The 15,169-nt window shown below is 37.6% G+C and overlaps 1 protein-coding gene across 1 annotated transcript in view; it reads right to left on the reverse strand.

Moving 5' to 3' along the window:
* The window catches only part of ARMC3 (armadillo repeat containing 3), an 86,654-nt gene that overhangs the window by 38,082 nt on the left and 33,403 nt on the right, over window positions 1-15,169 (reverse strand). The window contains exons 8-9 of the mRNA XM_089906218.1: window positions 14,426-14,578; window positions 14,219-14,324 (exon numbers count right to left, since the gene is read on the reverse strand). Of these exons, the coding sequence (XP_089762344.1) occupies window positions 14,219-14,324; window positions 14,426-14,578 (259 nt within the window). The remainder of the gene's footprint in view (window positions 1-14,218; window positions 14,325-14,425; window positions 14,579-15,169) is intronic.

Raw genomic sequence — 15,169 nt, forward strand, 5'->3', positions numbered from 1 at the left:
CCACAATGGAATGCTTTCCAGATCACAATCTTTCAGTAATGTTTTAAAATATTATTTTAGACACATTGAAGAGTATTTCAAATTAAATTAGTGTGCCTTTTCACTAAAATACAGAACAAACCTTCTATTACCTTTTTTGCCCCTCCCCCAACTTCTTCCTAAACTGCCACTAGGGGTCAGTATGAAGACACAGTTCCTCCACTGTTAGAAGGAATATGGAACTCTGAAAACATTTTCCCTGTGAAAAACCCTAACAAAGACAATAACCGCAGAACTTTAGCATTATCAAGTCCAACCCATACACCACGTCTGTAACATGAGTTTTCATTTTTCCCGAGACTGCATTTTAATGTTGTAAATCACAGTGGATTATTTCTATGGTCAATGTTTCTTTGATAAAACTAAAGTACTGTAAGCGACAAGATCACTTATTCTAAGTGAATCTGTGCATATTGGCCAAGAAGTATGATCTAGAACGGATGTTAAAGTTTATTCTCAAATGGTGATGGTACAAATCTCTAGCCATCTGGGAGGTATGTATCCCATCTCTTCCTGTAGAGGAATGGAGATGCGGAAGTGAATCTTGTGATGTTTTGCCAGCTTTGAGAGGTGGTTTTTTCCCTCCTTCAAAATGACCATCATCATTCACTGCACTACAGCCTCAAGTACACAAGAAAATATAGGCAATTTTAAGGAACAGCACTAGTCTATACTTAAGTCTACAGAAAAAAAGGAATTAAAATATTTGTAAAAATAAATATACATGTATACTAACTTCCACTAACTCTATTTAATGGGGTGGGGATTTAAAAAAGCTTTGAAAAGTGCTATGTATGCACACTAGAGAGATTTAACATTCCAAGAAGTCACTCAAGGTCAGGCCCTTCCCTAACAATACTGAATGGATAGGTCACTGTGAATAAATGAAGTGCTGTCTTTTCTTGAAGTTCTGTATGTGGAATATCTTTCAAAAATTTTCTCTACACATTACATGGCTTTCTTAGGCATAGTACCCCATGAATAATTCTACTAGGTATTAAAATTATTCAGTAAATGCTTTATTTCTGTGTTAGTGAAGAGAAATATTAATACTGATAATACAAAATGACACGTCATCCATGTAGAATGAGGACGCTGAAAAGTTCCCAAAGCACTCAAAATGCACATCCATATAATTTAGCGGCATTCTGTCTCTTTCTGGAGTCCCCTTGGGGCATAATCCTTACTCATCTCCCTCATTTCCTTTATTGTGGTCCTGACTGTAGGTTACATGATGGCAGGATGGTCCCCAGGGAAGAGTTCTTTGTCTCTGGTATTGTGGAAGCTAGCGGTGGCCCAGCAATCAATCAAAAAAAATTTTTTTTTAAGTAACCACTATATGTGCTGCCATTTAAAACTTCCTTGAGTCACTGCTGTTGTGGGAAGTCAAGAAGGGGTATTAAAAACAAAAAGTAAGGGCTTCCCTGGTGGCGCAGTGGTTGGGAGTCCGCCTGCTGATGCAGGGGACGTGGGTTCGTGCCCCGGTCCGGGAGGATCCGACATGCCGCGGAGCGGCTGGGCCCGTGAGCCATGGCCGCTGAGCCTGCGCGTCCAGAGCCTGTGCTCCGCAGCGGGAGAGGCCGCAACAGTAAGAGGCCCGAGTACCGCAAAAAAAAAGAGTAAAAAAATAAGAAAGAGGAGATAACAAGGTCTCTCAGATTTAAGGAAATCGCCCAGTTCTTTATGGAGAGAACATGAAGTAAGTATGAAGAATCAGAGTTAGTTAGTATGATCCATGTGTAGACAACAGAGACCTGATTACTTTCTATATCAAAATCACAGTTTTGACTTACTTCTCTATAGGTATTAAAATAATTGTATTGTAAATAATTATTTATTGAATGAAAGATTTAAAAAATTTTATATAGTGCTTTACAATTTCCCAAAGTTTCACACACGTGACTTCATATAAACCCATGATAACCCTTTTTTCTCCACCCCTATATTGCCCACGCCCACAAGTGGTAACCACTAGTTTGTTCTTTTTATCTGTGAGTCTGCTTTTTTTTTCTTAATATTTTTTGTATTTTAAAAAAATTTTTAATTTTATTTATTTTTTTATACAGCAGGTTCTTATTAGTCATCAATTTTATACACATCAGTGGATACATGTCAATCCCAGTCGCCCAGTTCAGCACACCACCATCCCCACCCCCCTGCGGCTTTCCCCCCTTGGTGTCCATACGTTTGTTCTCTACATCTGTGTCTCACCTTCTGCCCTGCAAACCGGTTCATCTGTACCATTTTTCTAGGTTCCACATACATGTGTTAATATACGATATTTGTTTTTCTCTTTCTGATTTACTTCACTCTGTATGACAGTCTCTAGATTCATCCACGTCTCAATGAATGACTCAATTTCGTTCCTTTTTATGGCTAATATTCCATTGTATATATGTGCCACATCTTCTTTATCCATTTGTCTGTCAATGGGCATTGAGGTTGCTTCCATGACCTGGCTATTGTAAATACTGCTGCAATGAACATAGGGGTGCATGTGTCTTTCTGAATTATGGTTTTCTCTGGGTATATGACCAGTAGTGGGATTGCTGGATCATATGGTAATTCTATTTTTAGTTTTTTAAGGAACCTCCATACTGTTCTCCATAGTGGCTGTATCAATTTACATTCCCACCAACAGTGCAAGACGGTTCCCTTTTCTCCATAACCTCTCCAGCATTTGTTGTTTGTAGATTTTCTGATGATGCCCATTTTAACTGGTGTGAGGTGATACCTCATTGTAGTTTTGATTTGCATTCCTCTAATAATTAGTGATGTGAGCAGCTTTTCATGTGCCTCTTGGCCATCTGTATGTCTTCTTTGGAGAAATGTCTATTTAGGTCTTCTGCCCATTTTTGGATTGGGTTGTTTGTTTCTTTAATATTGAGCCGCATGAGCTGTTAATATATTTTGGAGATTAATCCTTTCTCCATTGATTCGTTTGCAAATATTTTCTCCCATTCTGAGGGTTGTCTTTTCGTCTTGTTTATGGTTTCCTTTGCTGTGCAAAAGCTTTGAAGTTTCATTAGGTCCCATTTGTTTATTTTTGTTTTTATTTCCATTACTCTAGGAGGTTTATCAAAAAAGATCTTGCTGTGATTTATGTCAAAGGGTGTTCTCGCTATGTTTTCCTCTAAGAGTTTTATAGTATCCAGTCTTACATTTAGGTCTCGAATCCATTTTGAGTTTATTTTTGTATATGGTGTTAGGGAGTGTTCTAATTTCATTCTTTTACATGTAGCTGTCCAGTTTTGCCAGCACCACATATTGAAGACACTGTCTTTTCTCCATTGTATATCCTTGCCTCCTTTGTCATAGATTAGTTGACCATAGGTGCGTGGGTTTATCTCTGGGCTTTCTATCTTGTTCCATTGATCTATGTTTCTGTTTTTATGCCAGTACCATATTGTCTTGATTACTGTAGCTTTGTAGTGTAGTTTGAAGTCAGCAAGTCTGATTCCTCCAGCTCCGTTTTTTTCCCTCAAGACTGCTTTTGCTATTCAGGGTCTTTTGTGTCTCCATAAAATTTTAAGATTATTTGTTCTAGTTCCGTAAAAAATGCCATGAGTTATTTGATAGGGATTGCATTGAATCTGTAGATTGCTTTGGGTAGTATAGTCATTTTCACAATATTGATTCTTCCAATCCAAGAACATGGTATATCTCTCCATCTGTTGGTATCATCTTTAACTTCTTTCATCAGTGTCTTATGGTCTTCTGCATACAGGTCTTTTGTCTCCTTAGGTAGGTTTATTCCTAGGTATTTTATTCTTTTTGTTGAAATGGTAAATGGGAGTGTTTCCTTAATTTCTCTTTCAGATTTTTCATCATTAGTGTATAGGAATGCAAGAGATTTCTGTGCATTAATTTCATATCCTGCAACTTTACCGAGTTCATTGATTAACTCTAGTAGTTTTCTGGTGGCATTTTTAGGATTCTCTATGTATAGTATCATGTCATCTGCAAACAGTGACAGTTTTACTTCTTCTTTTCCAATTTGTATTCCTTTTATTTCTTTTTCTTCTCTGATTGCCATGGCTAGGACTTCCAAAACTATGTTGAATAATAGCGGTGAGAGTGGACATCCTTGTCTTGTTCCTGATCGTAGAGGAAATGCTTTCATTTATTCACTATTGAGAATAATGTTTGTGGTGGGTTTGTCATATATGGCCTTTATTATGTTGAGGTAGGTTCCCCCTATGCCCACTTTCTGGAGAGTTTTTATCATAAATGGGTGTTGAATTTTGTCAAAAGCTTTTTCTGCATCTATTGAGATGATCATATGGTTTTTATTCTTCAGTTTGTTAATATGGTGTATCACATTGATTGCTTTGCGTAAATTGAAGAATCCTTGCATCCCTGGGATAAATCCCACTTGATCATGGTGTATGATCCTTTTAATGTGTCGTTGGATTCTGTTTGCTAGTATTTTGTTGAGGATTTTTGCATCTATATTCATCAGTGATATTTGTCTGTAATTTTCTTTTTTTGTTGTATCTTTGTCTGGTTTTGGTATCAGGGTGATGGTGGCCTCATAGAATGAGTTTGGGAGTGTTCCTTCCTCTGTAATTTTTTGGAAGACTTTGAGAAGGATGGGTGTTCATTCTTCTCTAAAAGTTTGATAGAATTCACCTGTGAAGCCATCTGGTCCTGGACTTTTGTTTGTTGGAAGGTTTTTTCTTTTTTTTCCTTTTTTTTGTTTTTTTTTGCGGTATGCGGGCCTCTCACTGTTGTGGCCTCTCCCGTTGCGGAGCACAGGCTCTGGACACACAGGCTCAGAAGCCATGGCTCACGGGCCCCCAGCCGCTCTGCGGCATGTGGGATCTTCCTGGACCGGGGCACGAACCAGTGTCCCCTGCATCGGCGGCGGACTCTCAACCACTGCGCCACCAGGGAAGCCCTGTTGGAAGATTTTTAATCACAGTTTCAATTTCATTACTTGTGATTGGTCTGTTCATATTTTCTATTTCTTCCTGGTTCAGTCTTGGAAGGTTATACCTTTCTAAGATTTTGTCCATTTTTTCCAGGTTGTCCATTCTATTGGCATAGAGTTGCTTGTAGTAGTCTCTTAGGATGCTTTGTATTTCTGCGGTGTCTGTTGTAACTTCTCCTTTTTCTTTCCTAATTTTATTGATTTGAGTCCTCTCCCTCTTTTTCTTGATGAGTCTGGCTAATGGTTTATCAATTTTATTTATCTTCTCAAAGAACCAGCTTTTAGTTTTATTGATCTTTGCTATTGTTTTCTTTGTTTCTATTTTATTTATTTCTGCTTTGATCTTTATGATTTCTTTCCTTCTGCTAACTTTGGGTTTTGTTTGTTCTTCTTTCTCTAGGTCCTTCAGGTGTAAGGTTAGATTGTTTATTTGAGATTTTTCTTGTTTCTTGAGGTAGGCTTGTATAGCTATAAACTTCCCTCTTAGAACTGCTTTTGCTGCATCCCATAGGTTTTGGATCGTCGTGTTTTCATTGTCATTTGTCTCTAGGTATTTTTTGATTTCATCTTTGATTTCTTCAGTGATCTCTTGGTTATTTAGTAACGTATTGTTTAGCCTCCATGTGTTTGTGTATTTTATGTTTTTTTCCCTGTAATTCATTTCTAATCTCATAGTGTTGCGGTCAGAAAAGATGCTTGATATGATTTCACTTTTCTTAAATTTACTGAGGCTTGATATGTGACCCAAGATGTGATCTATCCTGGAGAATGTTCTGTGCACACTTGAGAAGAAAGTGTAATCTGCTGTTTTTGGATGGAATGTCCTATAAATATCAATTAAATCTATCTGGTCTATTGTGTCATTTAAAGCTTCTGTTTCCTTATTTTTTTTCATTTTGGATGATCTGTCTGTTGGTGTAAGTGAGGTGTTGAAGTCCCCCACTATTATTGTGTTACTGTTGATTTCCTCTTTTATAGCTGTTAGCAGTTGCCTTATGTATTGAGGTGCTCCTGTGTTGGGTGCATATATATTTATAATTGCTATATCTTCTTCTTGGATTGATCCCTTAATCATTATGTAGTGTCCTTCCTTGTCTCTTGTAACATTCTTTATTTTCAAGTCTATTTTATCTGATATGAGTATTGCTACTCCAGCTTTCTTTTGATTTCCATTTGCATGGAATATCTTTTTCCATCCTCTCACTTTCAGTCTGTATGTGTCTCTAGGTCTGAAGTGGGTCTCTTGTAGACAGCATATATATGGGACTTGTTTTTGTATCCATTCAGCAAGCCTGTGTCTTTTGGTTGGAGCATTTAATCCATTCACGTTTAAGGTAATTATAGGTATGTATGTTCCTATGACCATATTCTTAATCGTTTTGGGTTTGTTTTTGTAGGTCCTTTTCTTCTCTTGTGTTTCCCACTCAGAGAAGTTCCTTTAGCATTTGTTGTAGAGATGGTTTGGTGGTGCTGAATTCTCTTAGCTTTTGCTTGTCTGTAAAGGTTTTGATTTCTCTATGGATTCTGAATGAGATTGTTGACGGTAGAGTAATCTTGGTTGTAGGTTCTTCCCTTTCATCACTTTAAGTATATCATGCCACTCCCTTCTGGCTTGTAGAGTTTCTGCTGAGAAATCAGCTGTTAACCTGATGGGAGTTTCCTTGTATGTTATTTGTCATTTTTCCCTTGCTGCTTTCAATAATTTTTGGGTGTCTTTAATTTTTGCCAATTTGTTTACTATGTGTCTTGGTGTGTTTCTCCTTGGGTGTATCCTGTATGGGACTCGCTGCGCTTCCTGGACTTGGGTGGCTATTTCCTTTCCCATGTTAGGGAAATTTTCGACTGTAATCTCTTCAAATATTTTCTTCGGTCCTTTCTCTCTCTCTTCTCCTTCTGGGACCCCTACAATGGGAATGTTGTTGCATTTAATGTTGTCCCAGAGGTCTCTTAGGCTGTATTCATTTCTTTTCATTCTTTTTTCTTTATTCTTTTCCACAGCAGTGAATTCCACCATTCTGTCTTCCAGGTCACTTATCCGTTCCTCTGCCTCAGTTATTCTGCTATTGTTTCCTTCTAGTGTATTTTTCATTTCAGTTATTGTATTGTTCGTCTCTGTTTGTTCTTTAATTCTTCTAGGTGTTTGTTCTCTAATTCTTCTAGGTCTTTGTTAAACATTTCTTGCATCTCCTCAATCTTTGCCTCCATTCTTTTTCCGAGGTCCTGGATCATCTTCACTGTCATTCTGAATTCTTTTTCTGGAAGGTTGCCTATCTCCACTTACTTTAGTTGTTTTTCTGGGGTTTTATCTTGTTCCTTCGTTTGGTACAAAGTCCTCTGCCTTTTCGTTTGTCTTACCTTTCTGTGAATGTGGTTTTCCTTCCACAGCCCGCAGAACTGTAGTTCTTCGTGCTTCTGCTGTCTGCCTTCTGGTGGATGAGGCTGCCTAAGAGGCTTGTGTAAGTTTCCTGATGGGAGGGACTGGTGGTGGGTAGAGCTGACTGTTGCTCTGGTGGGAAGAGCTCAGTAAAACTATAATCCACTTGTCTCCTGATGGGTGGGGCTGGGTTCCCTCCCTGTTGGTTGTTTGGCCTGAGGCGACCCAACACTGGAGCCTACCTGGACACTTTGGTGGGGCTAATGACAGACTCTGGGAGGGCTCATGGCAAGGAGTACTTACCAGAACTTCTGCTGCCAGTGTTGTTGTCCCCACAGTGAGCCACAGCCACCCCCTGCCTCTGCAGGAGTCCCTCCAACACTAGCAGGTAGGTCTGGTTCAGTCTCCTTTGGGGTCACTGCTCCTTCCCCTGGGTCCCGATACGCATACTACTTTGTGTGTGCCCTCCAAGAGTGGAGTCTCTGTTTTCCCAGGTCCTGTCGAAGTCCTGCAGTCAAATCCTACTAGGCTTCAAACTCTGATTCTCTAGTAATTCTCCTCCCGTTGCTGGACCCCCAGGCTGGAAGCCTGACGTGGGGCTCAGAACCTGCACTCCAGTGGGTGGACTTTTGTTGTATAAGTGTTCTCCAGTTTGTGAGTTAACCATCCAGCAATTATGGGAGTTGATTTTACTGTGATTGCGCCCCTCCTACCATCTCGTTGTGGCTTCTCCTTTGTCTTTGGATGTGGGGTATCTTTGGTGAGTTCCAGTGTCTTCCTTTCGATGATTGTCCAGCAGCTAGTTGTGATTCTGGTGTTCTCACAAGAGGGAGTGAGAGCACGTCCTTCTACTCCGCCATATTGGTTCCTCCCTCAATCTGCTTAACTCTGCTTCTTTTCTGTTTTATTCCCTAGCCTGTTGTATTTTTTAGATTCCACATATGAGTGATCTCATACAGTATTTGTCTTTCTCTCTCTGACTTATTTCACTTAGCATAATGCCCTCCAAGTCCATCCATGTTGCTGCAAATAGCAAAATTTCATTCTTTTTTATGGCTGAGTAGTATTCCATTATATATATATATACCACTTCTTTTTTCTTTATTAATTTTTATTGGTGTATAGTTGCTTTACAATGTTGTGTTAGTTTCTGTTGTTCAGCAAAGTGAATCAGTTATACGTATACATATATCCACTCTTTTTTGGATTTCCTTCCCATTTAGGTCACCACAAAGCATTGAGTAGAGTTCTCTATGCTATACAGTAGGTTCTCATTAGTTATCTATTTTCTATATAGTAGTGTATACATAGCAATTGTAGTTATTACTTTTTATAATTTAATTTTATTCACTGTGTTTTATTTCTTAAAATAATTGTATGTTTTGAAAAATACCTAGTCAACAATCGTATTATTTTCTAATCTTTTCATTGTTTACCAATAGCCAAAATTTAGTGTTCATATTGGGAAATGAAAAGCATTGAACTCTTTTCATTCTTGGAATAACTTAAAAACTCTAATTCTGATCAGATCCAACAGATGGCAGTGATGTTATAAATTAATAGTGTAAAATATTCTTATAATATGTAGACTCTGCCCCTCAGAAAATGTGAACCAAGAATAAATTCTCTCAGTACTTGCATAAATAATATAAAACTTTGATATGACTACTTGGATAAAAGAGTACAAAGTAAATATAACATGAAATTTAGCTGAAATAGTACTTCTTTCAAAAGCGAACAACTTTCTCCTTTCCAAAAAATATTATAAATTGAGAACTGTCAGAAAGATTAACAGTGAACCAAAAAAGATAATGGTGTCCAAATTAACTAAGTGGATTACATTTTTATTTAAAATTCATTATTGCTTCTTGGTTTCCTTTTTTATCTCTTTCTATGGGGGTTGTTTTAACCTCACTTTTTACTTATTCACTTAAAAATATTACTTGTTTTCTCCCAGTCACTTTAAATAAGTGAATCTGGCTATTCTTGTCCTCTTTTCCTATACCCTCAAATAGTTATTTTTATTCTTATTCATTGCCTTTTGTCCACTTTGAGTGACCTTTTTCTGCAGATAATAAAGAACGAAAAGTATGGCTAGAAGACTCTTAGAGCTAAGTTGCTCTCCACTTTGTGATCCAAATTATGTGAAAACAAACAAACACCACAATACAGATGATCACTTTCTGTTTCAAGTTATGGGCATTGTCAGATAGACCTTCTGTTTTTCACTGTCCTTTTCCTTTTGGTTGTATTTCCCCCCGAAAGCCTGCTATGGGATGGGCACAATTCTAGATGCCTGGTGTGTGTCTGTGAATTAAACAGACAAAGGTGTTGGGTGCTGGTCAGAGAACATAATGAGTGAGCTGTATGGTATGTAAGAAAATGATAAGAGTTATGAGAAAAGGGCAGTAGGAAAGGAGGATGGAGTATGTGTGTGGGTGGTACAGTTGTAACCACGGTGGTCACCACATTTGGGCAGACCTGAGGGGGTGAGGGACTGAGCGGTGGGCATCCTGGAGTAGAACATTCCACGCAGAGAGGATGGTCATACAAAAGGCCTAAAGCAAAACACTTCTGGGAGGTGAATGTACTCTCAGAATATATCTATTTTACGCTTCGTCATTTTACTCTCTGACATTGGCTTGTTTGTAAGTAAAGGGATTTGTGTTTGTTAAATTATTTTTTTAACTACAATTTCACTTATCCATAACTCAATACCTGGAGACTTCACATATCCAGAACACACATGAGAACTATCAGAAAAAAAAGAAAGGAAGAAAGAAATGGCCTGTGAAGACCAAAACACCCCTTAGAGCAGTGGCCTCGGATCCTCCCTTACTGCTTTTATGTAAACTTTGATAAAGCTTGGTTACCTGGTATCCAAGCTTTTCACTGACTGAAAGGAAGGGATCTGAAGAGAACCTCGGCAGGGTTGTGCCTGCCAATCAGATCTACAGACAGCAGTGAATGTTAACACTGCCAGCCCGCCAGTAGGAGTCAATAAAATGCACCAACCCCAAAGGCACCCCACCTAGAGGCTATACTCAGAGAGGAGGCAAGCACCCACCTTCCCTAAGGGGCCCTGACGACACCACTGTGGAGTGTACGATAGCCACTTACTCAAAATGATAACCATACCCCACCCCACCAAAGTTTTGATTCAAACTCATTACAAATTTTTAAAAGCTATGTTGATTATAGAAGTAAATTTTCAAGTGTCTAGAAGACTTTATCTAGGAAGCCTCATTCACAGAAAATAACAATTAGGCAAGATCTTTTGGTACCAATTAAAGAGATACTTATAATTCAAGTTGAAAATCTTCCACAAAGGGGTATGGATGACCTGGTTATTTATTTATCATTGCTACCAAATTTCTCATCATTCTCTTATTTTATTACATTTGGGTGTGTTTTCTCTTGCAAGAGTGCAAATCTGAATCCATGTATTTTAGATTATAAATTATTTTATGTATATTGTAAAATTCTGTTTTTAGATTATAAAAATACTTTGACTTAAAAAAGCATTTGCCAGTTTTGCAAAGAGAGTCACAGCAAAGTATGTTCCTCTTTCCTCTGGTTGATTACTTTCTTTACTTCAGAAAATTCTGATTTACCCACAACTTTCCAAGCAAAACTCAGTTACATAAAGGAAATTATACCAGCATTATATGTTGTCATAACATGCCAGTTATTACTCAGTTCATGAAATGAGTCTCCAGCTCCAGAAGGTACCCTGAGTGTAAGGATTAGAAATCCATTTTAGGCACTTGAGATAGAAGTATAGGGGAAGGGGTTACATTTTAACAAACAAAATTAGAATTCTCAGGGCTTAACTGCATTAATAAAAAAAAAAAAAAAAGAAAAAGAAAAAGGCTAGCAATTATCAGGTATCCAAACAGCTACCAAATGCACCTGGAAGACAATAGCTCTGGGTTTTTGCCTTCTTCTCTTACTACTTAGGTGTGGTGGAAAAGCAACTTTCTAACTATTTCTAACCCTCAGCTCCAGCCCCCCAGCAGCAGAGGCAGGGACTCAGCCTTGCTCCTACAGCTAGCACTTTGCTAGGAAAGCTGATGAAATGGACTGCTTCTAAAAATCGATGCTGGAAACACTCACCAATGCCGAGTTTAAGATAATCTTTTAAAAATGATCTGAGTAGGAAACATTTTTTTACTACAAATAACCAGTCATCTTTGTTGTCTCTTCTGCTGTGGTTGGCTTCAGTACCACCCTAGAAGGATCGACAATGGGGCTTGTTTGTGTTCATTCCTTTTGATTGACTATAAAATCTTTTTCAACCCCAGTTTTCAGCATTTGGCACAAACAGGTCAAATCTGACTCCATTTCCTCCTCAAAACCATTAATTTTCAGTATCTTTTAGCTCAAAAATTCCAAAGTAAAAGCTATACAGACCTCAAAAAAAATCCATAAAACACTTTTATTCATGTCCCATTTCCCTCACCAAACGTAAGTTGGAAAAAAGAAATCACAATGTACGGTACATAATAGGTTAAAGAAATAACAGCAATTAAAATTTATAAAAAATTAAATTACAAAAATAAGGTTGATTGTCATAGAGGAAAAGTCAGGCAACATTTAGCCCTAATTGTCCTCCCTGTGTTGACAAAATGGAACTATACTGGCAGAAAACAAAAATCTCATAAATAGGTAATTGAGAGAGAAGATCTGAAGGCAGCTTCTTTTAGAACTACTTGCCATCCTAATTTTCTATGATTTTATATAAAACGACATAAGCCAGGCAAACTCACATCAAATCAAGAGGGCTGTGTACACTGGAGGCCTTTTAGAGTGTGTTAGGTAATATATAAATCTAAATGCACTGGAGATAGAAGTGTTTTTGTGTCATAAGATTTTTTCACTGGCATGACTACACTGTAAAAATCACTGAATATGTTGTTTTCAAATTGCTACTTACTATGACCCAATATTCTAGAAATGTGTGTGCTTTCATACAGATGATTATGGCCCTGAATTTAGGAAATTATCATGTCAAAGATTGTAGCTATTAAAGGAACATAATTTTGTTTTGATGCTTATGCATTTCAGCTACGTTTTTATTGGACATTGTTAGATTTTTAGTCATTCCATTAAGGTCTTATAAAATATTTGTGTGGGAGTATAGAAAAAGAAAGGGTAAGAGACAGATGAACTATATGATGGGGATGGAGGAGGATTTATTTCAAGTAAGAAAGGGGTAATTTTAGGCACAATGCCACAAAAACAATAATAAATGAGTGTTAAAAACTAATGTACTGAGATGGTTAATTTTATGTGTCACCTTGACTGGGCTAAGGGATGCCCAGTCAATAATGGTGAAACATTATTTACGAGTGTGTCTGTGAGGGTGTTTCTGGAAGAGGTCAGCATTTGAATCCGCAGACTGAATAAAGATCCCTCTTATCAACGTGGGTGGGCATCATCCAATCCACTGAGGAACTGTACAGAACAGAGGAGGAAGGGTAAATTTGCTCTCTGCTTGAGACGGGACAGCCATCTTCTCCTTTCCTTGGACATCAGTGCCCCTGGTTCTCACACTGGGACTGACCTTTACAACCTTGTTCTCCACGTCACAGACAGCAGATCGTGGGACTTCTCAGCCTTCATAAGCTCATGAGCCAATCCCTATAATAAATCTCATATATATATATCTCCTATTGGTTGTGTTTCTCTAGAGAACCCTGACTAATACTCATACCATATTTAGGGAAGGTAAATAAAATTTTTTTTACTCTTCTTTATTTATTTAGATTTACTTTTTATTGAGGTTACATTGGCCTGTAACATTATGTAAGTTCATATGTACATTATATTTCTACTTCTGTATACACTATGGTGTGCTCACCACCAAAAATTTAGTTTCCATCCGTTACCATACAGTTGATCCCCTTTACCCATTTCCCACTCCCACGCCCCACCACCCCACCCCTTCCCCTGTGGTAATCACTACTCTGTTCTTTGTATCGATACATTTGTTTTTGTTTGATTGGGCTTGTTCGTTTATTTTGTTGGTTTTTTATATTCCACATAAGAGTGAAATCATAGAATATTTGTATTTCTCCATCTGACTTACTTCACTCGGTATATCTTCAGGGCCCATCCATGTTATCGCAAATGGCAATAATCATTTTATTTATGAAAGTTGCCTTCTAAAAATTCTGTTTTATAAGGCAACTGTATCTTCTGTAGAGGAAATAGTAAGGCTTTGGGGTCTAACATATCTGGCTTTAATTTCTAGCTCATCTAGTTGAATGAATATGTGTACCCAGGAAAATTAGGGAAACTTGCAGAGCTTCAGTTTCCTCATTAGTAGATGGAGTATCTAGACAATTAAAATTTTAAATGAATATAAATTACATTTCACAGTGTTTGGAATACGGAGGACATTCCTTTTCAACCCTTCTCCATAAGTATATACCCATATATGTTGTTTTCAATGGACTTTTAAAATGTTTCTCGATTTATCTAATGTTTATGTCCTTTTAAAATTGGTTCTTTAAAATTTTTTTCTTGATTTACCAATATTTGTAGACTGTCTTTAATATTTCCAACATTAGCCAGTTTTCTCTGTTCTGGAACCTTCTACAAGATTTAGCCTGTTACCTGCATCGAATGGCCTGCACATTTTCCCAGCAAGCCCAGAAACCCTCAAGATTTTGTAATGTCTTTGGAAAACAGGCTTATCTGCTGACTCTTATTTTCATAAGGGTTCCTGAGGAATAAATAACTCAACATAGAAGCATCTGAAAGAATATGTAAACTGCCTTGAAAGCCAGGAGATTACGATGAGCACATCTTGGACTGTTAAATATCCCACAAACAAGTCCCTGTTGAATGAGTCTTTTTGTACTTACTTTGCATTAGCAGGATTACAAGTGGTCAGATTCGCCAGGGCAAAGGCCGAAGCTTCCCTTACCTCTTCATTGTCACTTTTTAGTAACTGAATTAACTGTGGGATCCCTACAGAAAAAGAAAGGTAAAATGTGACTTTACAGACATCCATGTGAACTAGAATATGGCAACCTAAAAATGTTCAAAGTGGCCTTTTCCAGTTTGCTTACCCTGATTATTGAAAAATTCTTTGCTGCCCGAATTCTCACACATTGCCGAAATAGCTTGGGAAGCGGCAATTTTAGTTCCATCGTTTTCAGAACCCAAAAGGGTTACAAGGCATTTTTCAACTTCTTGTTCGTGAAAAAGTTTTCTGTTTTCAGCTTTCATAAACCAAAAGGGAGAAAAAAAAAATCAGAATTTTGCTGCAAAAACTGTGCAAGTGTAAAGACTTCCGCATCCAAAATATGATAGGAATTCAAACTATTTGTTAGCTTTAGTCAGTCTAAAATATATACCTATTTATCCTTTAGAACACAGTGATTATGCAAAATGAATTATGGGCATTGCATTTTTTTCATATTCCCTCATGATATCAATACTATGGCAGAGAAAATTCTGTAATAAGAAAGAGGCAAGCTTCAGACTTAGCAGGAACTTATTTAACATCAGTCATGTGCCTGTCATGGTGCTGTGTTCACATGCGCTGTCTTCTCACTGCATACAAAAACCTGTTTATTTTAAATACAAAGCCCTATATTTGAAGAATGCCTAAGACGCACAAACCTGTGAGCTGGATGCTCAAGAGCAGAGCAGAGAGGAGGAGAAAGTCAAAATGAGTAATAAAGTATTGATATGATCCCAAGTCTTAAGGAATTTTTGATCATCTTTTATCTTGTTACAATACATGCTGACATAGCAAAAACTATAATAATTACTTAATTGCTAAGTTGCCATAAACATAAAATAACATA

The sequence above is a fragment of the Delphinapterus leucas genome, chromosome 2 (assembly GCF_059928025.1).
Source record: "Delphinapterus leucas isolate spDelLeu-1000000601 "Yukka" chromosome 2, BTC_Dleu_Yukka2, whole genome shotgun sequence".
In the NCBI taxonomy this organism is placed as follows: Eukaryota; Metazoa; Chordata; class Mammalia; order Artiodactyla; family Monodontidae; genus Delphinapterus; species Delphinapterus leucas.